The sequence below is a fragment of the Arvicola amphibius genome, chromosome 3 (assembly GCF_903992535.2).
Source record: "Arvicola amphibius chromosome 3, mArvAmp1.2, whole genome shotgun sequence".
Lineage (NCBI taxonomy): Eukaryota > Metazoa > Chordata > Mammalia > Rodentia > Cricetidae > Arvicola > Arvicola amphibius.
Window position 1 is genome coordinate 107845613 of NC_052049.1, and position 25708 is coordinate 107871320.

Genomic DNA, 25708 nt, shown 5'->3' on the forward strand with positions numbered 1-25708 from the left:
ACCTCAACATGGAACATGGAATCTTATAATTACAGCTCTAACCTGCCATGCCTACTAACCAACACATGGCGTGTGTGTATGTATGTGTGTGTGTGTGCGTGTGTGTGTGTGCACGCTCGCGTGTGTGTGTCAGAGAGAGAGAGAGAGAGAGGAGAGAGAGAGAGAGAGAGAGAGAGAGAGAGAGAGAGAGAGAGAGAGAGAGAGAGAGAGGAAAGAGAGTGCTATGGCATTCAGGAGTCAGGTCTGTCCAAACATGTGAAGGCAGGACCTCTCTTGATGCTTTACTGCTGGGCTGTATACTGCAGGTTTACTGTCCATGGACTTTCAGGCAATTATACCCTCTCTTCCTCCCATATCACCTCCATAGGCTGAGGAACGTAAACTGTACTGGTTTCCTTTGGCTGTTAAGATTCCTATTATCTGTATGAGATGGATGTTGCTATCTTTTGCCTTGTTTCCTACTATGCTATTTTCTCTCTATTTATTTGTGGGGGCCTTTATAATTCTGAACACAGATTTTTATTTGTATTTGTATATAAGTTTCAATCATTTCACAGCAAATAGCTACTTCTTTATGTGTGAAATGTTTTATTGTATATATTCTTGTATAGTTATAGTCAACTTCTTTAAAGATTTTTCTTATTTGAGATCATTATGTTCCTCAGCATTTAATTTTTATGTTGTAATCATTTATAACTATTATCAACAGGAAATGTAACAGGAATAATGGTACAATTCAATGAATTAGGATAAGTATATTTACCAAAGAACCTAGCTTATCCATCCATCCCAGAGCAGGGAGAAAGCTTGGCTCATGGGCCAACTCTAACTCAAAGTAAATTTGATATTATTCATAAGCAAATATTTCTCTATGTTTCAAATGCTTTAAGAAGAAAGAACAAACATTAATTCAAATTTCAGTGTTGAGAAACAGAATTTTACTCAACATACTCACACACATTGCAATATCATTTGAAGCCATTACCTCTAAAGGTTGACAACTGACTGATTGCAACAGAGACTTTGTGATCTGTACAACCTAAAGGATTCTCTCACCGGCTCTTTATGGAACATTGTGAGATAAATCCTGGCATGCACCTCTCTGGTTTTTCTCTAACTATATGTAGAGACCAAATTATGATTGCTGTTTTAATAAATTCATTCCTAAAACAATTTGCATCAAACAAAATGTACAAATTGTTCTTCTGATGTGATGGTGTAAATCACAAACAATCCCACACCAGTTTGGAATTATGATTAATAGAATGGTTATTTATTTAAAGGGGAAAAAACTTACAGATCACCGTCCCAGACAACAGCCCTCTGCTCAATCAGGAAGGGAGCCTAGTCGTCAGAAGCAGAGCCGGAAGCCAGAGAGCAAGCGGAGGGAAGTGGCCGCATTTTTAAAAAGAAAGACCACGCCCCAATGGGCTGTTATCTCAGCAGCTATTGGCTGAAGGAGCAGAAGGAGCTCCCGCAACACCCCCCCCCCTTTTGTTTAAGTAAGAGAGTTCTAAACCTACTATGAAATTATATACAATAAGCACAGATATCCTATTCCAACTAGCTTAAGTCTTGTATAATGAATAACTTGGCCAAGTCATGAGAGGAAAGTAACTACATTTATATAGTCTTCAACCCCATCGAAGATCTGAGAAGGAAAATAAAGTTACCTGAGTAATTAGGAAGTGCATTCAAACAACTTCTAAAACATGTAACAAATCACAGAGACAACTAGCTACCTGGACAATCACCCAAAGTCACGTTTGCAGCGTTGAAGCAACCAACTTTGGCTAAGGCCTAACGTAACTGACATACCATTTTCAAAGGCAAGAAACTTTTCAGAACTATCTTACCCTGTCTTGGCAGGATATGACAGTCCTGTTTTATCCATTTATGGATGCTCTGTATCTGTCAGTGGTTGAGGTATGGGCATTTCTTTGCCCAAAGGCCAGTTCTGCCAAGAAGAAAGGCTCCACGTGGAGTGTCTTTGGTGCTCAACATTCTCTCGGGAATAGATTGGTGTTGCCAGGAACAATTGTGTCTCACTACCAAATTATTTGTCTACCATGGAGCTGCAACCGATTCAGAGTCACAAGCGGCTCAGCTATGTTGGACTGGGCGTGGCAAGCCTGCAGTACCTGTTTTTGACCTAGGAATGTCACAGCTTAGATTCTTAAGTGTGTAGCGATTTAAAAGCACAAAACAAAAGTGCTCCTGGATAGTAAAAAAATTACAGATTCACAATAGGAAAGATTCAGACATAGAAGGCCTTTAACTGGGTCACAATGTTGGATAAATGTACGTAGGCTTGAGAGCGAAAGAGAAGAAATAATATAGAAAATAAAGTTAATGCCTTTAAAAAAAAGGGTAAAGTCTTTAAAGAGACAGAGTACAGATAGTTATAGATTAAAAGAAGTAAAGTGATAGAGTAAAAATAAGCCACGTAAAAATGGAAAATTCACAGAGAGTCTGGATTATGTATTTTGTTGTGTTTTCTTTGATTTTTTTTGACTGTAAAGGAGCTAAATACAGAGAGACATTTCATTATATGGGCTGCCAGTCTAGACCAAAATGGACATCTTAATGGTATGACTTCAGGATTTGGATCTAAGAACATGATGCTTTGGAAAAGAGTTTCTTCTTTTGTTTTCACAGAGGACAAGACTCTGTGGATTGCTTCTATCCCAATATGGTATGATAGACCACGCCCTCCTGAAAGGTTGCTATGAACATCTTCAAATAATTACTTTGCTCAACTGCCGACTGAGATGAACCTGGCAGACAGGTTATACCATGAAAGACCTAAATAACAGCGCCCCCATTCAGCAGGAAGCAGTTTGGAGAGAAAAAACTGCGCCCATTTTCCCAAATATTGTTTATAAATGTTCTTTTACATTTAAAGGGGGAGATGATATAGATATGAATTTGCATTGGTATAGATTTTAAGATCAATTTGTTATATGTATATGTATTTCTGATCTTGATTAAGCTATTGTGATTGTAGTTCATTTTAAAAACTGTAATGTATAATTAGGAAATATAGGTTGTTAATGGATAATCATTGATAATAGTTAAGCTTGTAGTCATGTTATTAGATTTTCTAGATATGTAGAGATATATTTCAGTTAGATAGACATTCTTCATATCTTTCAAAGACTGCAGAATATGGCATTTAATGTTTTAATAACTTAGGGTTTTTCATGACAATGAGACACGTCTGCTCCTGGCAGCACCAATCTACTTCGAGAGGAAGATGGGCATCGAAGAGGCTACTTATGGAGTTTGTTAGCCATTTGGGCAAGAAAATGCTCTTGCCTGGACTGTTGCATAAACTGGACATAAAGAACCCGCAGAGAGAGGACTGCTGAACTTGCCTAAAGGTGAGATGGTCTTTCGGGGTTCCTGACTCATGAAAGAGTCTGCGAGACATTCTGCAGGACACAGCAGAAAGTGACTGAACTGTCTTTGGAATTTCCTGCTTCATGAAAAAGTCTGCTGGACACTATGGGCCTGTAGGCTGAAGATGGATGCCCCAACGGTACAGAGGAACTTTGGGTGACTGTCCAGGCAGCCAGTTGTCTCTGTCATTTCTAGAGTTTGAAAGTTGCATATGACTTGTTTACTTAGGTAATATTATATCCTTCTGGAGTCTTTGATGGAGTTGAAGAATAAATAGATAGTTATAGCTTTCCTTAGTTATGATAAAAGATAAAATAGATCTAAATATTGTAACTGTAATACTTGCTTGATAACTGTTTTTTTGTATGTAATTTTGCTATGTTAAAGTTGAAGCCTTTCTTTTTTGTTTAAACAGAAAAAGGGGAAATGATGGAGGAGAGTTATCTGTCTATGTTTCTTTCATTGGTTAATTAATAAAGAAAACTGCCTTGGCCCTTTAAGAGACAAAATTAGGTAGGTGGAGTAGACAGAACAGAATTGTGGGAACAAGGAAGTAGGGTAGGGGAGACGCTTCAGGCATTCGCCATAGTGAGTCTCCATGCTTCTCCTCTCCGAGATGGACGCAGGATAAGATCTCTCCTGGTAAGCCACACCTCGTGGTGCTACCCAGATTACTAAATATGGGTTAAAGAAAGATGTGACAATTAACCAATAAGAGGCTACAGATAATGGGCCAGGCAGTGTTTTAAAAGAATACAGTTTCCGTGTAATTATTTCGGGTGTAAAGCTAGCCGGCTGCCGGGTGGCGGGACACAGCCCCGCTGCTTCTCACTACACTGATGAAGCTAAGCCCTAATAAATACTTTTAAAACAAAAAACATCGTGTGTTGAAAATGCACTTAATATCCCTCTATTACAGAACATCAATAGCTGGCCAGATATAGCTTAAACATGCTCCAAAATGTGCATTAATTTACACTTTTAGAAAAATCATCTAACACTAAGATTATTTTCTTTTAAAACAATAACTTTGTCAAGGAAGTTACTACATTCCATGTCCACATGAAGCATAGAGTAAAGCAAGGGTAAAGAGTTAATTGATGCACTGGTGGTCATGTGACTAGGATCTGCAGCTAGCTGCTGCTGCCTAGCAACACAAAGAGCCCTGTGACATTATTAGCTGGGGATGATACAAAAATTCAATGTTTGTAATAAAATTTCTACTAAATGAACATTGCCTTTGAACCATATAAAATCAAATCATCAGAGAACCTCTCTCGTGTATAAGATTCATTTGACAAACGAGAAAGTCAATGGCATTTATCATCTGTCATTTTCATATGTTTTCTATTATGAATGCAATCACAACTGACGAGTTTGTATTTTTATTCATACAGCACCGCAATGATTTTATACCTCATGCATAATACTTGAGAGGTATCACTGCTCTAAATCTTCCTACTATTTGTGTTTTCATCTTCCAGGGAAATGCACAATGATATCTCCTTGTGATGAAAAATATCCTTTCCTTGGGAATACTGATGCACAGAATAGCTTAATGCTTTGTTAATCCTTATATATTCTTTGTCTAAAGCAGTATTTTATTCATTTCAGTTGTCTTATATAGTTTATTGTATTAATTGCTTGCATAAATGGCAATAGTACTTTATAGGCACTTTTATTTGTGTTTGTGTGCACACATTCTATTTTTTCAGCCCATTTTGCATTTTGTCCTTTAAAGATATCATTTGATGATTAGAAGTATTAAATCTTAACATTTCATGATTATCATTTTTCTTGTATTCTGCTTAATAAAAATTTGCATTTCTCCCAGAAACAGTAATGTGCTCTCCTAATGTTTCTGTAATTGACTTTTGTGTTTTGGTGGTGGTGGTGGTGGTGGTGTGTGTGTGCGTGTGTGCATAGAAAACTGTAACAAAGTAGTCCCACACTAGCTCAGAATTGAGTATAATAAAGGGTTATTTTTATGGGTCGACTCACAGATCAACAGTCCTCTGCACAAGTGGGAGAATAGGAACCTAATCCAGCAACCAAAACAGAGAGAGAACAAATGATTGTGCAAACTTTAGGCCTGCATTTATAGTACAAGATACTGCACCCAAGTGGGCTGATATCTTAAAGGCTTTTGATTGAAGGAGTTCCCATAGCACCTCCCCTTTTGTCTAAATAAGAGAGTTCTAAATCCAATACAAAACTATGCGAAATAAGAACAAATATCAAGTATAAAATTAGAATTACAAGTATAAATAATATCAAGCAAGAAACATATACTAAATGTTTAATTTATTATCAAATCCTAGGGAGTCAAAGCCTTGTATTAGAAATGACTTGGCTAAGTCATGTGAGGAAAGTAACTATGACTATCTTGTTTTCAACCCCATTGAAGACCTGAGAAAGGAAATAATATTACTTGAGTAAACAGGAAGTTCAATCAAGCAACTTCCAAAATGTGCAATAAATGATAGCAACAACTGGCTACCTGGGCAATCACCCAAAGTTTCATTTGCAGCATTGGAGTAACCAACTTTGGCTAAAGCCTAGAGTAACTGACTGGCTATTTTCAGGCCAGGACAGGAAAATTTTCAAAACCATACTACCCTGTCTTGGAAAGATTTGGCAGTCTTTTTCTTGTATCCTGCTTGTCCTTTCTGGATACCAAACATTTTGTCATTGATTGAGGCATGGGCAGTTCTTTGCCCAAAGGCTAGTTTTGCTAAGAAGAAAACAAGCTCCAAGTGGAGTGTCTTCCATGCCCAACATTCTCTCAGGAACAGATCGGTGCTGCCAGGAGCAATCATGTTTCACAGAATGCCAACATGGGCAACTACATCCACATAAAACCTGAGAGGGCTTGAAAAGTAATGCTAGACAGAAAAGAACAAAGTGAAGCATGGCTTCTTGGTAGCAGCATTTTCTTGGTTGGGCTCTGTTTGCTAGAGGCAAGCAGATATCATTTAAGGGGGGCTTTCTGATTGAGCTTTACCTGCAAAAAAAGTTTTCAGCTCTTTTAAGAGGCCCCACCACAAAATACTTAAATGGTGTTTATTAATAGGGGACAGCATGTTTCTTGGTGGTGGCAGGGACCTTGAAGCTTCATAGAGTTGTGGCAATAAACATGGCTCTAAGCAGTACCTCTGCCATGAAGGTAGACTCTCAGAAAGCTAAGGAATGGGGTGGATCCAGCCATAAAAGCCACAGCTTTAATCCTAACCATATTGCTTAGCAAGTTAGAGACTCATGTGGTCAGAAAAAGAGAGATATCCAGTAAAGATAGATTCAGACAAAAATAACCTCCAAACAGTTTACAGTGTGTTTAAAAATATATGTGGGCATGGGAAAGAAAAGAAAAAGGATAAAGTCCTAGAAAGAAAGAAAGAAAGAAAGAAAGAAAGAAAGAAAGAAAGAAAGAAAGAAAGGAAGGAAGAAAGAAAGAATAGTTGGGTGTGGTGACACACACACACACACCATTTGGGAGGCAAGGGAAAGCAGATGTCTGTGAGTTCAAAGACAGTCTGGTCTACAGAGTGAGTTTCAGGACAGCCAAAGATACAGAGAGAAACCTTGTCTCATGGAGAAAATGACAGAGCCGTACATTGGAGCACCGGACTGAGCTCTCAAGGTCCTGATGAGGAGCAAAAGGAGGGAGATCATGAGCAAGGAAGTCAGGACCGTGAGGGGTGAGTTCACCCATTGAGATGATGGGACAGAACAAACCGGAGACCACCAAGTCCAGTTGGAATGGGACTGATGGAACAGGTGACCAAACCGGACTCTCTGAATGTGGCTGACAGTGGAGGAGGACTGAGAAACCAAAGACAATGGCGATGGGCTTAGACTCTACAGCATGGACGGGATCACTGTGAGCCTTGGCAGTTTGGTTGCTCACCTTCCTGGACTTAGGGGGAGTTGGGAGGACCTTGGACTTAACATAGTGAAGGGAACCCTGATGGCTCTTTGGCCTTGAGAGGGAGGGATTGGGGGTATGTGTGGAAGGGAGGGGAGGGAGAGGGAGGAGGAGGGGAGGAGATGGCAATCTTTAATAAAAAATATTAAAAATAAAAATAAAATAAATAGAGTCTAAAAGAAAGCCACATAAAGATGGAAAATGCACAGAGAATCTGGATACTATATATTATTGTGTTTTCCTTGAATTTTTTTTTACTGTGAAAGAGCTAAAGATAGAGAAATACTTGATTCTGGTGGCTGCTAAGCTAAACTAACATATACACTTTAAAGGTATCTTGACTTCAAAATTTGGGTCTAAGGTTAAGGGTTTTTTTGGGTTTTTTTTGTTTTTTTTGTTTTTTGTTTTGTTTTTTTTTTTTGTAAAAGGGGTTCTGATTTTGTTTCCACAGAGGATAGAAAGCTATGCATTTCTTACCAGTTAATATGGTTTGATCAAACAAGACCTCCTGAAGCAGTGGCCCAGATGATCCAGTATCCATGACAGCTTCAGGATCTGTTCGCTAAGATGGGCCTACCATACAGGATACCCCAAAAAAGATCTAATTAGCAGCACCCCCAAACAACAGGAAGTAGGATAGAGAATGATGCCCAAATTCCCTAAATGATGTTTTTAAAATGTTTGTTTACATTTAAAGAGGGATATGATATAGAGATGAATACTTTGCCTAGGTATTAACCTTGATTTGTTGGTACAAATTTAAAGTCAACTTTGTTATATGTTTATTTATGTTCCTGATTAAGGTATTGCATTTGTGCAGGTTATTTTAAAATATAATGTATAATTAAGAAATATAGGTTAATAAATAGTCATCTATAAGAGTCAAGCTTTATATATCAGATGGAGAGGTAGTCTTCGTATAATTCAAAGATGTAAAAAAAATATGGCATTTAAAATGTTTTAAGAACTTAAGACTTTTCATATCAATGAGATTCATCTGCTCCTGGCAGCACCAATTACTTCAGAAAGGTTGATGGACATTGAAGAAAGTTGTTATGGAATTTGCTTTCAATGTGACAAGCATAGCCATTTGGGCAAGAAACTGCTCTTGCCTGGACTGCTTGATGTTACGTTATACAAACTGGACATGCAGGACTCACAGAAAAATGACTACAGAAGTTGCCTATAAAAGGTGAGACAGTACTTTGGGGTTGCTGCTTCATGAAAAAGTCTGCCAGACATCCCAAAAGACACACAAAAATGTTACTAATAAACTACCAATATAGGCAGAACTCTTTGAAATTTCCTGCTTCATGGAAAAGTTTACTGGATACTATGGGCCTGTAGGCTGAAGATGTATGCTCCAATCTTACAAAATAACTTTGGGTGACTGTCCAGGCAGTGAGATGTCTCTGTCAATTCTAGAGCTTTGTACATTGCTTACAATGCACTTCCTGCTTATTTAGCTAATATTACATCCTTCTGGGGTCTTTGATGGAGATTAAAAATAGTTATAGTTTTCCTCAGCTGTGATAAAAGATAAATAAATATTAGAACTGTAATTCTTGCCTGATACCTGCTTTGTATATGTAATTTTACTATGTTAAAGTTTAAAACTTTCTTTTTATTTGCACAGAAAAGGGGAAATGGTATGGGAAGTCCTTCTGTATATTCGTTATTTATATTGGTTAATGAATAGAGTTACATTGGCCTACTGCAGGGCAGAACAAAGCAAGGCAAGAATTCCAAGCAAATAGAGGAGAAAAGCAGACTGAGTCAGACTGCCTAAGGAGACAGATGCTGGAACTTTACCCTGAAACCCACAGCCTAGTGGCAATAAACAAAATAATAGAAATTGGTTAATTTAAAATATAGAAATAATCAACACCCTTCACAAGAGCCACAAATAGCATAAAATATCTTGGAGTAACTCTAACCAAACAAGTGAAAGAATTGTATAACAAGAACTTTAAATCATTGAAGTAAGAAATAGAGAAGACACCAGAAAGTGAAAAGACTTTCCATACTCTTGGGTAGGCAAAATTAATATAGTAAAAATGGCAATCCTACCAAAAGCAATCTACAGATTCAATGCAATGTCCATCAAAATCCCAGCAAAATTATTCAAGGACCTTGAAAGAATGGTACACAACTTCATTTGGAAAAGCAGAAAATCCAGGATAGCCAAAACAATCCTGTACAATAAAGAACTTCTGGAGGCATCACAATCCCTGACTTCAAACTCTACAACAGAGCTACAGTAATGAAAACAGCCTGGAACTGGCATAAGAACAGACAGGAGGACCAATGGAACCAAATAGAAGTCCTGGATATCAATACACACATCTTTGAACACCTGATATTTGATAAAGAAGCAAAATATATCAAATGGAAAAAAAGAAAGCATATTTAACAAGTTGTGCTGGCATAACTGTATATCAACATGTAGAAGAATGAAAATAGAGCCATATCTATCACCATGCACAAAATTCAAGTCCAAATGAATCAAAACCTCAACATAAAGCCAGCCACACTGAACCTTATAGAAGAGAAAGTGGGAAGTACACTTGAACACATTGACACAGGGAATTACTTCCTAAATATAACCCTAGCAGCACAGATACTGAGAGAAACAATTAATAAGTGGGACCTCCTGAAACTGAAAAGCTTCTGTAAAGCAAAGGACATGGTCAACAAGACAAAACGACAGTCTTCAGAATGGGAAAAGATCTTCACTAGCCCCACAAAAGATAGAGGTCTGATCTCCAAAATATACAAAGAACTCAAGAAATTAGACACCAAAAGATCACATAATCCAATAAAAAAATGGAGAACAGACCTAAACAGAGAACTCTCAACAGAGGAATCTAAAATGGCTGAAAGACAAAATAAGGAAATGTTCAACATCCTTAGTCATCAGAGAAATGCAAATCAAAACAACTCTGAGATTCTATCTTACACCTGTAAGAATGGCCAAGATCAAAAACACTGATGACAACTTATGCTGGAGAGGTTGTGGGGAAAGGGAACACTTCTGCATTGCTGGTGGGAATACAAGCTAATACAGCCCCTTTGGATGTCAGTGTGGTGATTTCTCAGAAAATTAGGAAACAACCTGCCTCAAGACCCAGTAATATATATCCTAAGGATGCTCAATCATGCCACAAGGACATGTGCTCAACCATGTTCATAGCAGGTTTGTTTGTCATAGCCAGAACCTAGAAGCAACCCAAATGCCCCTCGATTTAAAAATGGATAAAAAAAAGTGGTACATTTAAACAAAGGAATACTACACAGCAGAAAAAATAACGACAGCTTGCATTTTGCAGGAAAATGGATGGAGTGAGAAAACATAATTTTGAGTGAGTTAACCCAGACACAGGAAGACAATTATCACATGTACTCACTCGTAAGTGGTTTTTAAGCATAAAGCAAAGAAAGCCAGCCTACAAACCACAATTGCAGAGAACTTAGACAACAATACGGGCACTAAGAGAGACTTACATAGATATAGTCTACATGGGAAGTAGAAAGTATAAAAAGACAAGATCTCCTGAGTAAATTGGAAGCATGGGGACCTTCGGGGAAGGTTGAAGTGGAGAAGGGGAGAGGAAGGGAGGCGAGCAGAGAAAAATGTAGAGCTCAATAAATATCAAAAAAAAAAGAAAAAAAGAAAGTTGAGGAAAGAACTGGCAAAAAAGAAATATGCTTAAGCTATTGGCCAAATGGTATTATAATTAGTATATTTTTGTGTGATTATTTCCAGTCTGGGTGGTCAGGAAATAAATAAACAATCTCCTACTACATGTATGTCTGTGCATTGTAAGAGAGTGGGGTCAGGTTCTACTTTTATAGGTAGAACTTAGTTCAATCACTTCCAAGTATGGAAACATCACTTCACACTATGGAAATGGTAAACACCTTCCATTTGTATATTTCCTTTCATTTTTCTCAAGATTGTTCTGGAATTTTCAGTGAAGAGGTTTTATTTATATATTTGGGGAAAACGTTACTAAATAATCTGTGATTTTTATGTTGTTTGATTTCTTTTCACACTGCTGTGATGACATATTTAATCAAAGCAATTTAATAGGGAAAGGACTTTTTCCATTTCATAGTTCAAGGGACAATCAATCATTGTGGGAGTCAAGTCAGCAGAAGCCCAAGAGAGCTGATAACATGACCATACTGCATCCATCACAAGAGACAGCGAGCAGCAAGTGTACTTATCCCCAGCTCCCTTCTCCACTGTATACAGTCAGTACAGTCACCCATGAAAAGACTGGGTCACAGATAAGGTGACCTTTCCACATCAGTTGGTCTCACCAGGATAATCCCCCACAGGCATGACAAAAACCCTATTTCTCAGATTTTCCTAGAGTCTGTCAAGTTGACAAGTGACACTAACCTTCACAGGTACCTTTATATTAAACTTGATTTTATTTCTTATACAACATTATTGCATATTTAGTTTTATACATAACTCTTAGTAAATTCATTAATTAATTTAAGTGATTTTTGGAGAAATGACTTTCAATATTTCATGTGTAGAACAATGGTAACTGTAAATACATCAGGTTAATATTTATAGATGCTTTTCCTTTACTTTTCTTGGGGGGGGGGGATGAGGCAGAAGTCCTCTATGTAGCCCTGACTGTCCTGAAGCTCCCTCAATACAACAGGCTGACCTTGAACTCAGAAATCCACATGCCTTTGCCTCCCAAGTTTTGGAATTAAAGGTGTATGTCATCACCACCACCTGGCTCTTTTATTCTTCATCAGCTAAAAATTTCTGATAAAATATTGACTATGAAGAAAAGAATGTGTATGCTTGCTTTTCCCTGATACTCATAAAATACCTTCAATATTCCTATATTAAGCACGTAGCTAGCTGGAATTCATATTCTTTCTTTAGTTGAAGAAACCCACTCTTTATTTAGTTAGTGTGGGATCATGAATAAGGAAAATGGTTTGGTAACTACGTGAACTGTGTCTATTAAAACTCTTAGTGGTTTTTGCCTTTTTACTCCAGTGATATCAGTGGTTTTTGGTTTTTTTTTTTTTTTTTTTTTTTTTTTTTTTTTTTTTTTTTTTTTTTTTTTTTTTTGGTTTTTCGAGACAGGGTTTCTCTGCAGCCTTTTAGAGCCTGTCCTGGAACTAGCTCTTGTAGACCAGGCTGGCCTCGAACTCACAGAGATCCGCCTGCCTCTGCCTCCCGAGTGCTGGGATTAAAGGCGTGCGCCACCACCGCCCGGCGGTTTTTATTATTTTTAAATATTAAATAGAACTTCCAGTACCTCAATGCATCTTATATCATAATGGCAAAACAGTTTCTTCTCAGTATTGCTAGATTCAGTCGATGATATTTTGTTATAATTTTACTTCTAAATGCATAAAGCAGATCAACATACTGTGGCTGTTTGGGTAATATCCTTGTCTGTTTCTAGATCTAGCTGAGTTGTTTACATAAATTCAACTTATTCTTGATTTTCTATCTTTAAACAGCTTGATATTTGAATTTAAAGATTGATGTTTCTTTTAATGACTAAAAGAATATATACAGCCATTTAGAGTAGGATATTATTTAAGTTTTATCTATACTGTTCAAATTATTTATGAGAATGAAGCTATAAATTCACCATTTACCACTATGTCTCTTTTGTAAATAGTCATTATGGAAAATCATAGTGGTCAGTCCCAAGAAGCACCAAAGTTGGAAGAGAGTTAGAGAAACTGTAGGAAAGCTTGACTTTCTTAAATTTACAGCTTAGTTACTGGAAGCTTAGCACTTGCTGGAATCTTTGAAATTTCTCCTCACTTTTGCTGGGTTACACAGGACAGAGTGCTATAGTCAGGTATATACAGCAGACATATTCTCCAGTCTCTGCTGCTCTGCTCCAAAATGTCAGATATGTCTTATTTTTAAGTGTATGTGTGTGAAGAACCACAGAGAAGCTGTCTACATGGGGCAGAAGAAAATTCTGTATTCAAACACAACCTCTGGCTCTTTCAGGAGGCTGAGCATTTAAATGGGGTTCTGTGAGCAGAGTGATACAACTTGCTTAATGACAACATAGACCTGCTGTGTGCCTGAAAACAGGGCTGTGAGCATGGCTCACGCTAAACAAACCTCTGCCTCACCATGTTGGACTGGGTGGAGCCAAAAAGCAAAGCAGCATTAGAAGTGCTTAGCATTTTAAGAAGCACTCCTGGACAGTAAAGAATTGCAGATATGCAATAAGGACAGATTCAGACATAAAATATCTCTAACTGAGATATACTGTGTTTTAAAAAATGTATGTAGGCTTGGAAGAGAGAAGAAAAAGAGTATAGAGAGTCATAAAAGAAAGTAAATGGTTTAGAAAAATAAAACAAAGTCTTTAAAGAGACGGCATAGGACAGTTATAGATTAAAAAGTGTAAAAAAATTAAGACATGTAAAGATGGAAAATTCACATAGATTCTGTATTATGTATATTATTATGTTTTCTTTGAATTTTTTGATTGTGAAGGAGTTAAGTACAGAGAGACATTTCATTGTATGGGCTGCAAAGCTAACCCAGAGTGTATATTATAAAGGTATCTTGACTTCAGAATTTGGGTCTAAGGATATGTTGCTTTAGAAAAGAGGTTCTTCCTTTTTTACCCAGAGGATGAGAACCTGTGGATTGCTTCCAAGCTAATATGGTTTGAAGGACTGAGACTCCCTGAAAGATTGCCATGAACATCCCCCAGAATTAATTCACTCAAATGCTGACTGAGATGAACTTAGCACACAGGTTACACCATAAAATACCTGATGAAAAGCATCCCGAATCAGCAGAAAGTAATCTGGGGTACTACGTCCAAATTCCCAAATATTGCTTAAAATAATTGTTTATATTTAAAGGGAGATATGATATAGAGATGTGTACTTTTCATTGGTATGGATCTTGGTTTACTGTTATATGTGAATTTCTGCTCTTCAAGATATTGTATTTGTATAGCTCATTTAAAAATTTAGTGTATAATTCAGAAATATAGGTTAATAGATAATCATCTATAATAGTCAAGCTTGTAGTCAATTTAGTTAGATTTTCTAGATGTACAGAGATGTATTTCAGATGTATAGGCATTCTTCAAACCTTTCAAAGACTACAGAATATGGCATTTAAAATGTTTAAGGACTTTTCACAGCATGAGACACTGCAAGTTGCTTTTGGCATCACCAATCTACTTCAAGAGGAAGATGAGCCATGAAGAGGCTTCTTACAGAGTTTGTTAACCATTTGGGCAAGAAACTGCTCTTGCCTGGACTCTTTGATGAACTGGACATCCAGGACCCACAGAGAACTGACTGTTGAACTTGCCTAATGGTGAGATGATCCTTTGGGGTTCCTGTTACATGAAAGAGTCTGACAGACATTCTGCAGCACACAGAAGAAAGTGACTGACAAACTGCTAATATAGGCAGTACTGTCTTTGAAATTTCCTGCTTTGTGGAAAAGTCTGCTGGATACTATGGGCCTGTAGGCTGAAGATAGGTGCCCCAAAAGTACAGAATTTTGGGTGACTGTCCAGACAGTGAGATTTGTCTGTCAATTCTAGAGTTTTGGAAGTTGTTAACAATGCACTTGCTGGAGTCTTTGATGGGGTTGAAGAATAGATAGTTATTATTATAGTTTTCCTTAGTTATGATAAAAGATAAAGTAGATATAAATTTTGTAACTGTAATTGTTTGATAACTTTCATTATGTGTAATTTTACTGTTAAACATTTATTTTCACTTAAACAGAAAAGGAGAGGTGATTTGAGATTCCCCTCCATATGCTATGAATATCATTGGTTAATAAAGGAACTGCGATGGGCTTATAGCAGAGCTTTAGGAAATAGTGCTAGGTGGAGAAAATTAAACAGAATGCTCTGTGGAAGAAGGCAGGGTTAGAGAGAAGCCATGGAGCTGCCACCAGAGACAGACATGCTGAAACTTTGCTTGTAGGCCATGACCTCGTGGTGATGCACAGATTAATGGGGATGGATTAAATTAAGATGTAAAAGCTATTCAATAAGAAGTTAGAACTAATAGGTCAAACAGTGTTTTAAATGATTCCGTTTCTGTGTCATTATTTCAGTTCTGGGAGGCCAGGACAAACAGCCTCCTCCAACATATATGTATGTTTCTTTATTTGGAAAATGACTTCATGGACAAATTAATAGGTACACAAAGTGTGCAATTTGTTGTGTAACAGTGATATACTGATAAAACTGTTAGAAGTTTGATGGGGAAATGAGCAAACAAAACCCAATGTTTTATAAGATTGGCAAGAAATAACTCACAAGTTTGCATTTAGGTGTGAATTGGAAACTATATGTGCATATTCTTATCTTGGGCATAAATTTGAAAAAATGCTTTGAACCCTAGAATTTTAGTTATAGAAAAGAAGTAGGTAACTTGTTCTTTCTTGCCATATATAATACTCCAAGTACCAAATAGATTTAAAATAAAATAAGGTACTCCCTAAATTTTTAAAGAGTAAAGTGAGGTTTATATTTAAAAAACTAAGAAAAATGCTTATATTTGATTTTGATAAAAAAAATTTGATCATTCAAAATTTTTTATTTATGTTGGAGGCATTGAATATGTTCTAATACATGCTATACTTGAAAAAATGTCTATATTTAACTCAATACTATGTACAATGAATATACTTCATAAAGCATTGGTAAAAGGTTGATATTTATTATTGAATCATTTTTAATATCTCTATCACTCAAGGGAGAAAGTCTCTATTTTGTACACCTCAGAGATTAAGAGCATGGCTGCTTCTATATTGCTAGCAGGTATGAATTTGATAATTAATTTCCCTTTAGGGTTCAACTACTGACATAACGAGCCCCTAAGGAAAACATTGGTTCACAGTCATCTCCTTGTGTGCAAATAGATCAGAATGGAATTTCCACTTAATAATAGAAAATTGAGAGAACATGGGTTAACATTTCTTGATCTCCATAGTTGACTCCTCTTTTTATTCAGCCAAATCCATGAAATCTTAAACCAAATCAACTCTACTATATTTTTCAGAATCTTTATTGGACTCAGTATTTGATGACCAAATTGCCTGGTAATTGTGTATGTTTGTGTTTGCATGAATATACTTTATAAAACTAACATTAATATCTTATATAACCAGCTATATTTACCTTGTTGGTCATATTCAGGTAAGTCACAAAGTTCTACATAGTTTTGATAAAGTTTTGTAATTGAAATATAACTTTGTAAGATGGCTAAATACTCTTATTATCTAAACTGGTAGAACTATTGTTTACATCCGTTGGGAAAGGAGGCATCATATGCTGCATGACAGAGAGCACGAAGTATAGTGCATAGAGAACACTACTCCCATGTACTCCATATCTACCCTAATCCCAAAGTCTTTGTTTTCTTCCCCATTATAAGTCCATTTGTTCTAATATTTATTATCGGTAGTAAAGTGAACACATAGTACAGTGCTTGGTGAGGTCAGAAACCCCCTTCATCTAAACAGACACTGGCATTAATGTACTTATCCTATCTTTCCAGATAACAACATAGTCCATCTGTAAACTAACACAAATATTCCTAACTTTTAGCACACTAAATAGGCTCTGATACGCAAGGTCTGAAAGGGCACCCTTCTCTACTTACAAAGGAGAATTTGGAGTTCCTTTTTAAAATTTATTTCTTTTCTTTTTTGGTTTTTCGAGACAGGGTTTTGCTGTAGTATTAGAGACTGTCCTGGAACTAGCTCTTGTAGACCAGGCTGGCCTCAAATTCACAGAGATCCTCCTGCCTCTGCCTCCCAAGTGCTGGGATTAAAGGCGTGCGCCACCACCGCCTGGCTTAATTTATTTATTTTCATTTTATATACATTGATGTTTTTGCCATGATTGTTGGGTCCCCTGTACCTGGACTTACAGAAAGCTTTGAGCATCCATGTGGATTCTTAAAGCTGATCATGGGTCCTCTGGAAGAGCAGTCAGTGATCTCAACCACTGATCCATCTCTCCAGCCCAGATGTTGATTTCTTAAATATAATCTTTAAAAAACCCAAGTCATTTCTGATATTTTGTAAGACTTCTTTACTCCATATAATTCTTTCTGTACCTTTCTCCCTTGATTATAATTCTCATATCAAATCAGAGATATTTTAACCAAAACAATTGGTGATTTGAACATTATCCTGATCCTCATATTGCCATCTTCAACCACCTGCATTCCACAGGATTACCTTGATCAGCATTCCAAACATATTGAAAAATAGAAATGTACTTTGTATCTCTTACCTTGTCAGGAATAGAAAGTCTAAATCATGTTTGTCAGTGGTACAGTCCACATGAAAGTATGTTTTTAATACTTACAGAAGTGTTAAACTGGGAATGTGGTGTTCATTCAAACTTACTGTTTAAACTGGATGTGAGTGGAAGCCATACATAGAGAGACTCTGAAGGAAGAGGGAAAGAGAACAAGCCAGTGCAGGATATCCTCCTCAACTGTGCTGCATACTTTTTCTAGAAGCTTCCAGTTCTTTACAACAAATGCCCAGACTACTACTCTAGACAGACAACCACCGGGAGTAAGTCAAGATGGTAAATACAAAAAAATGGATAGAAGAAAAGAGAGAAGAGGTTTGAAGCATCCTTACTGAGCAACAGAATTACTGGTAATAACAGTGAAAAGCACTGCCAGAATGTTTTCAATAATTTAGTATCTACCTGCCACTGCAGGGATGTCTCCATCCACTCCTTAGTATCATGATTGTTCTGATGATTCAGAAACCACATCCCACACAGACATCTCCCTTGAATCTAAACTCATATAAAGTATCCTATAGAAATATCCATTCAATCCTATATAACACCAAGCGGAGCATGTTCAAAGCAGAAAAAATAACCCCTAACCCTGCCCTCCAAAAGCATCTTTAATGTGTTTATGTCCTGTGTTGAGCAAGTGATGAACTTCTTAAGATCTTACAAGACGTAGATATCATCCATATCAAATGAATCTCAACTGCTTTTCTAGTTTACCATGACTGCATTACCAATATTCTGATGCCACATCTTTCTGCATGACAACACCTCTATGTGAGTCCCTAGATACACTCTATGACCCCCTAATGAATATTCTTGACAGAATAAGCAGAACCTAACTGTGGCTCAACATTGTTTTAATTTTTTGCAGTGGCTTTCATTTCTCTATTCTAACTTACCTGCTTCCAAGTGTACTGATTTGCTCTACTAAAGGTTAGGATTTTTGACAGCCTGATTTTGCCTCGCTTGATATTGCAACTATGGGTGTAGACGCCTCTCATTCAAGAGAATGAGAGGACAAATGAATGGACAATTGCAAAAGTCACAAATTTGGGAAATTTTATATAAATACGTGTAAAGTGGGAAAAATAATGTTACTTTTGAGCAAAACTAACATTCTCTAGTTTCTCACCTGTGAAACTAACACCCCCCTCTTTCTCTCTCTCTCTCTCTCTCTCTCTCTCTCTCTCTCTCTCTCTCTCTCTCTCTCTCTCTCTCTCTCTCTCTCTCTCTCTCTCTCCAGCTCCCCCTCTCTCATTCTTCTACAGTCTTTTTTACATCAAAAGGGTCATGAGTGTGCCCTCAGCACATGCCTGGAACACAAGCACCAATTGTCTTGGTGTTTTTCTTTTCTTATTTCAATTTTCCTTCAGCAAAAGACAACAACTCCCTGCTCACAGACCCTTATATTACCCATTCATTTCACATCTCTATGACCCATGAGTAGCAGCAAGAAAATATTTAATTAAAGACCAGAAACTCAGAGTGTATATAGACAGATTAGAATCAGGGACTGAAGAAGTTAAGTAGAAAGGAAACTTAAGCAGCATCAGTAATGGAAGTTCAGGCCCAAGACATCAGACACAACAGCCAGTGCAGACCCTAGGCTCCAAATGGAAAACCATCTCTCAGTAGGTGCTCCTGGACGATGGGTGAATAACAGAGTTATTCTTCTTTTGCAGAAAAAGCTAGAGCTTCATTGGTAGCTTCACGAATTTTACACTTAAATGTCACATGAGGACAATAAAAGAGAAACCCAGTGGGTTTCACTTTAAAATGCATGGAATACAAATGAAGGCAAGTGAACTATAATCATGATGGGAGGTGATACTCAAAGAAGTACTGCTAGACTGTTGAGTTTAGATTTCAAAATGTTTCTGTTAAAAAAAAAAACATGTCATTTGTCAAATTGCAAGCTGATAAACACTGCCAGCTGGTAATGTTTGCCTCTCTCCATTGACTCATTCAACTCATGAAAGCTGAGAGGAGAATGAGTCCAGGAAATCACTCGACTGTATTTGTCCTTGAGGGGTTAACAGACAAGCCAGGGCTCCAGATGCCACTCTTTACCATGTTTCTATTGATCTATGTGGTCTCCATGTCAGGAAACTTGGGGTTGGTCTTTTTAATCAGGATTAGCTCTCAGCTTCACACACCCATGTATTATTTTCTCAGTAACTTGTCCTTCATAGATCTCTGCTACTCCTCTGTTATAATTCCAAAGATGCTGGTGAACTTCGTATCAGAGAAGAATTCCACAACTTTTCCTGAGTGCATGACCCAGCTATTTCTGTTCTCTTTCTTTGGTATTGATGACTCCTACATGCTAACAGTCATGGCATATGATCGTTACGTTGCTATTTGCAAGCCCTTGCTCTACAACGTCATCATGTCTCACAGAGTCTGTGTGCTACTATCCACTGCTGTATATGCTATGGGGGCCTTTGGGGCCACTGTTAATGCTAGCTACATATCCAGCCGTTCCTTCTGTGGAGCTAATGTCATTCACCATTACTTCTGTGACATCCTTCCTCTTCTGAACATAACTTGCTCAAGAGACTATACCAAGGAGTTTTTGGTGATACTGCTGGTTGGACTTAATGTATTTGTAAGTGTGTTTGCTGTCTTCATCTCTTATGCTTTCATCCTTGCCAGCATTATGAGAATTCGCTCAACAGATGGCAGATCCAAAGCCTTCAGTACATGCAGTTCCCATCTTGTAGCTGTTGGAGTCTTCTATGGTTCCATCATCTTCATGTATTTGAAACCAGCGTCAGGTGACACAACCCAGGAGAAAGTGGCTTCTGTCTTTTACACTACCGTGATTCCCATGCTTAATCCCCTTATCTACAGTCTTAGGAACAAAGATGTCAAAGAAGCCATAAGAAAAATTGTGAATGGTGGGTTACACTCACAGTCTGCATAGACTAGCTAGCAATTTAAACATTCATTTTATCTTTTAAATTGTCTTGTGTGTAAGAATGCTATTTCAAGTTGAAGAGCCATCTTAAAACAAAATGTGTGTTTTGTTTTTGGTGAACCTCACTTTACCATTTTAGTATCACTACTCCCAACACAGGGATTTTCGCCTAGGCTCACTAACCTACTTTCTTACTTACTGGTATACATATAAGTATACATATAAATGTGTGTGTGTGTGTGTGTGTGTGTGTGTGTGTGTGTTCTTAGCAAATACCACTAAGAATAAAATAAGACAAAATCTTAGTGGTCTCATGTGAAAGAGCTAGGTCTATTTCATAAATTCTACAAATGATATTTATTTGTGTAAGGAGAGGTGCCATGAAAGGAGTGTCAGAGGGCAAGGTGAGAGATTTGGCTCTCTCCTTTTTCCGATTAGGTCTTCAGGCTTGGTGATAAGCATCCTAACCCACTAAGCCTCCTCAATGGCCTACAGTAGTATTTTAAGTGACAAATCTACAAACACATGAAGACTGAGGAATAAGAATATGAAAGTGAAATGGAGAATAGATACAATTCAGTGGCAATGGAAGGAGGCAGGATTGTTGATATACCCTGAAGAGAACCTAATATGCACTCATGACTTAGATGTGGATTGCAAGAGGGGGATCATTACAGGAAACCAATTCAATGGTTTTTACCCTGCAACTAGAATGATTGGATGGCAATTTTCAATGACAAAGAAAATTGTGTATGTTTTTTCATGTGAGGACTGTGACAGTTTGAAAGTAACTGGTGCCTATAATCTCATAGGGAGTGGCTCTATTAAGAAGTGTGGCTTTGTTAGAGTGGGCATGGTCTTTTAGAAGAAGTGTGTCACTATGTGGGCAGACTTTGATGTTTCCTAGGCTCAGAATACTGCTTAGTGTGTCAGTAGTTTTTTTTTGATGCCTACAAGATGTAGGACTCTCAACTACTTAGCCAGCACCATGTCTGCTTATAGGCTGCCATACTCCCCTTCATGATAAGAATGGACTGAACCTCTGAAACTGTAAGCAAGCCATCAAAATTAAATGTTTTCTTTACAAGCATTGTCATGGTCATGGGGTCTCTTCACAGCAGTAAAAACCATAACTAACACAAGGACACATTTAGTTAACAACAATTAGGTTCATATCTTCATCGAAAGTTCCACGTCTATTTCACTTTTTATTTGTATAGCAGCACTTATTATAGAATCAAATATTTTTCCAGAGATTCTTCATAGATTTCCCCTCAAACTAGTTAGCATTAAGAAAACAGTAGACAATGGGTGTGAGCAGGGCAAAGACAGGCATAATTGAACTCACACCCACACATTTCTGAGGGGTGCATCTTTCCTAAGAAACTTCCATGTTTCACATAGACCCATTCCCCAGCTATGAGATTGGAGCCAACACTCAAACAAAACCAAAGTAATGAGACAGAGTTGGAAAGAGCAGGAAGGTGTGAGGTCGAAATAATGGTCTGTCTCCTGTTTTCATGCCATATAATGAAAGTATCAGAAGACAGTAATTATGCTCGGATTTAGAAAAATTTACAGCAATATTTTCCAAAATAAACCAATCAACTTTGGCAGGTTTCTATGCAGTTTTTTTTGTGGGCATTTCTTTAGTATGTACAAAATGCTTTCTTGTTTATAGTATCTTAGAAACAAAGTAAATGAGGTTATCCAGCATATACCTCCTTATTGGAGAGAGATTATGTACCTACTTCATGACACTCATTTCAAGTGCAATTTAACACTTATTCTGATAAGAGTTAGACATATCTGTCTAAAAAATAAGATCTCTGATAATCATAGGCATAAGTGTCTTTTATATTCTGCCCCTAATTTCTAGAACAAATTATGCAAAGCTGCTCAAACTTTCCATGTAAATGAATAAATGAATTTATGTGCATAAAAGTATAGACAAATATAAAATGAATAAAAGTGTTTGCAGCCAAGTTTTAGATACATAGGTTGCACTCCTTTGGGAATGAATCTGCTTGTACTCTGGTTCTTACGTTTTTATAAGTATCCAAATTGTTTTCTCTAGCTTCTTGAAGATTATTCCAACGCTACAAGACAAGAAGGGCACTAGAACAAAAAGGAGACTGTATATCTCAGCTAATAGGTTTAATTAAGACTAATAACATCTTAATAAATAACATAAAATGACTTACATAACCTTATAAAAGTCCTTTAATTAAAAAATATATTCACCTTCTAGCTATCTGAATAATATTTCATTGTGTAAACATACCAAATTTTTATTATCCATTCATTTGTTGATGGACGTCAGACTTTTCCAGTTTCTAAGTATCATGAGTAGATTAGCAATGAGAGTGATGACCTTAGTTCTTCCTCCACCAGTGTCCTCAGCCATGCCTCCTAGCTTTCTTCTCTATTTCACTTCTCACTGACCCTAGACTCGCAGTCTTTAAAAAAAAAATTAAAAACAAACCTGCAATGTATGCATGCATCTATATATAAACGGAGGCAAATATTGATATGAACTTAGAATGCAAGAAATGAACACAAGAGAGGGTAAACATGGGTGTTAAAAAATGGAAGGGTGTATGAAGTAGTTGTCCATTGACAAAAGCTTAGTTCTGAAAATATACATACGTACAACTGACATTATATGAATTTAAAATGTGATATTTAAGAAAATAGATGTATATACAAACATATGTAGGACTATCTGTATATACAAATATATAAAATATATATGTATATAAATACAATTATAGAAACCACAAACCATGAAGCTAAAGGAGAGCAGGAGGGATTAGAGGAAGAAAGGGAAGGGATAAAGGTTGCCATTATATTATAATTTCAAATATTAAAACAATCGAAATACAAACTTTAATCAAAATAATATCTACTCATTATAAAGTATGCCACGAACAACTTTTAAGATCATACTAAAATAAAGGCAACTTCTAACAGATAATAGAGACAAACTGTAAAGTGAGATTATGATACAAAGCTTATTTCCCAGGAGTGTGCATCCCTTGGGTCAAGACCTTTCTCAAAGCCACCTTTACCTCCCTGTTTCTAAATGAATATATCAAAGGATTAAAGGAAGGAGTAACGATATTATTCAACACTTGCACCACTGAATCCATCCAAGGACCTAAGGCAGATCTGAGGTAAATGAGGACCACAGGGCCATAAAGGAGCAGGATGATGTCAGGTGGGCACTGCAGGTATAGAAGGCTCTGCGCCTGCCTTCAGAAGAATTGATTTTTCAATATGGAGATAACTATGAGACAGTATGAAGTAAGAATAAACAGGAAGCACATGAGTGCAACAATGAGTTGATGAAACTCAGAGCTTGTGCCAGATATATGTCGCCACAAGCCAGGGGCAACACCACAGGAATGTCACAGAAAAAGTTGCCTAATTCACTGGGTCTAGAGTAGGGTAACTTGAAGATTAGAAACATGAGAACAGATGCATTCAGACAGCTCCCCATATCCAAGTAGCCACTGTCATGGAGACATAATCCCGTGAACTCATGATGACTGTGTACGTCAAAGGGTGACATATGATTGCAAGGGGGTTGTAGGCTATCAGAACAGCCCAGGAAATGAAAGAAGAAGAACCTGGAGCACAGCCCTGATAAGAGATGGTGTGGCTATGTCCTGTGAGATAGAGCATCTTTCTTTGGGAACTCAACAAAGAGCAAAATATATCAAGCATTGACAGGCTTTCCAAGAAGAAATACAAATGTGTGTGAAAGTTGGAAGAGGTGACAATGGCCAGGAGAATGAGTAGGTTTCCTGGAAGTATGAGCAGGTAGAAGGCCAGAAAGAGAACAAAGAGCAACTTTTCCAACCTAGTTGTATATGGGATTCCCATCAGGAGGAATGCAGTTACCAAAGTCCAGTTCCTCATTATCAAGTTTGAATTAAGGGATGGACCCACTTAGCTGAACTTCCCAAAGAAATGAAAGCTTTTGGAGAACACACTGGGAACCTTGTATTTTAAGAATTTTCAAAAGTTTTGATAGGGAACGTGCTTCAGGCAATGGCCTTAGAGAGGCTGGGCCAAGTCAGGGTGTGACTTTGGGTACCAAAAAGCCACCATCCCAACCGCTCACCTTCCTTCTTCCTGTGGGCCACATGTCAGGATGCATTCCTATTTCCTTGTTGTGAGTTTCCTTTTTAATATAAAAGAACAATGAAAAACTTAGTATACACTATTTGGAGTTCATGTGGAATTATTTGATTCATGTTTCCCCATCTGACATGTTCTGCTTTATCTGGCACCCCCAACATGGGAAGGAGTCCACAATTAACAGGATCACACTCCCAGTTTGCCAGCCCAGGCATGTTTCTCGACGGCTTACAGTCCATCTGTTGCTGCTTAGGAACCTGACTTTTCCTGCCCACATCTTGTGACCCATAGGGGGCTGATTCTCAACCTGGCAATTCCTGAAGCATTTCTTCCACTAATGATTCTTCTGCCAGAGGCACACAGTCTGTGACTCTCTACTGACTGAAAACTTTGGGCTTCCTTCTTATTCTGACCACCAACTCTCAGAATCACTTTGAATGTCCTTAATAACCTCTCTTTATTTGTTAAACAAAGCATATTTGTGAGTATTTAAGTAGGCAACAATACACTGAAACCAAGCAGGACCAGATCAGGGATGATGCTCACGTCTCCCCTCTGTGTTCCTCCATCACATGGCTGCAACCATGACACCTGCTGGGCAATAAAGATTATTACGCCTATTCACTAAACTTTTCTATGGGAGGTAAGTGATAAATTTGAAAGTTATAAGATTCCTAACAGAGTCCAGAGTGCTAACCATTACACTTGTGGGGTTCCATCGTGTAATGGTTAGCACTCTGGACTCTGTTAGGAATCTTATAACTTTCAAATTTATCACTTACCTCCCATAGAAAAGTTTAGTGAATAGGCGTAACTACCCAAGAGATGCCCAATCATACAACAAAAGCATATGCTCATCTATGTTCATAGCAGCATTATTTGTAATAGCCAGATCCTGGAAACAACCTAGATGCCCTTCAGTGGAAGAATGGATGAAGAAACTGTGGAATATATACATGCTAGAATACTACTCAGCGGTAAAAAACAATG

The 25708-nt window shown here is 37.4% G+C and overlaps 1 protein-coding gene and 1 pseudogene across 1 annotated transcript; one reads left to right on the forward strand and one right to left on the reverse strand.

Annotated features, from left to right (window-relative positions):
- The first annotated feature begins 19642 nt into the window (after positions 1 to 19642).
- Positions 19643 to 20578, forward strand: LOC119809357 (olfactory receptor 8D2-like). Its single transcript, XM_038322192.1, has one exon. It carries the CDS (start codon positions 19643 to 19645, stop codon positions 20576 to 20578), a length of 936 nt encoding a protein of 311 aa, XP_038178120.1.
- A 3008-nt stretch (positions 20579 to 23586) lies between these two features.
- Positions 23587 to 24496, reverse strand: LOC119808715 (annotated as a pseudogene).
- Between the last annotated feature and the right edge of the window lie 1212 nt (positions 24497 to 25708).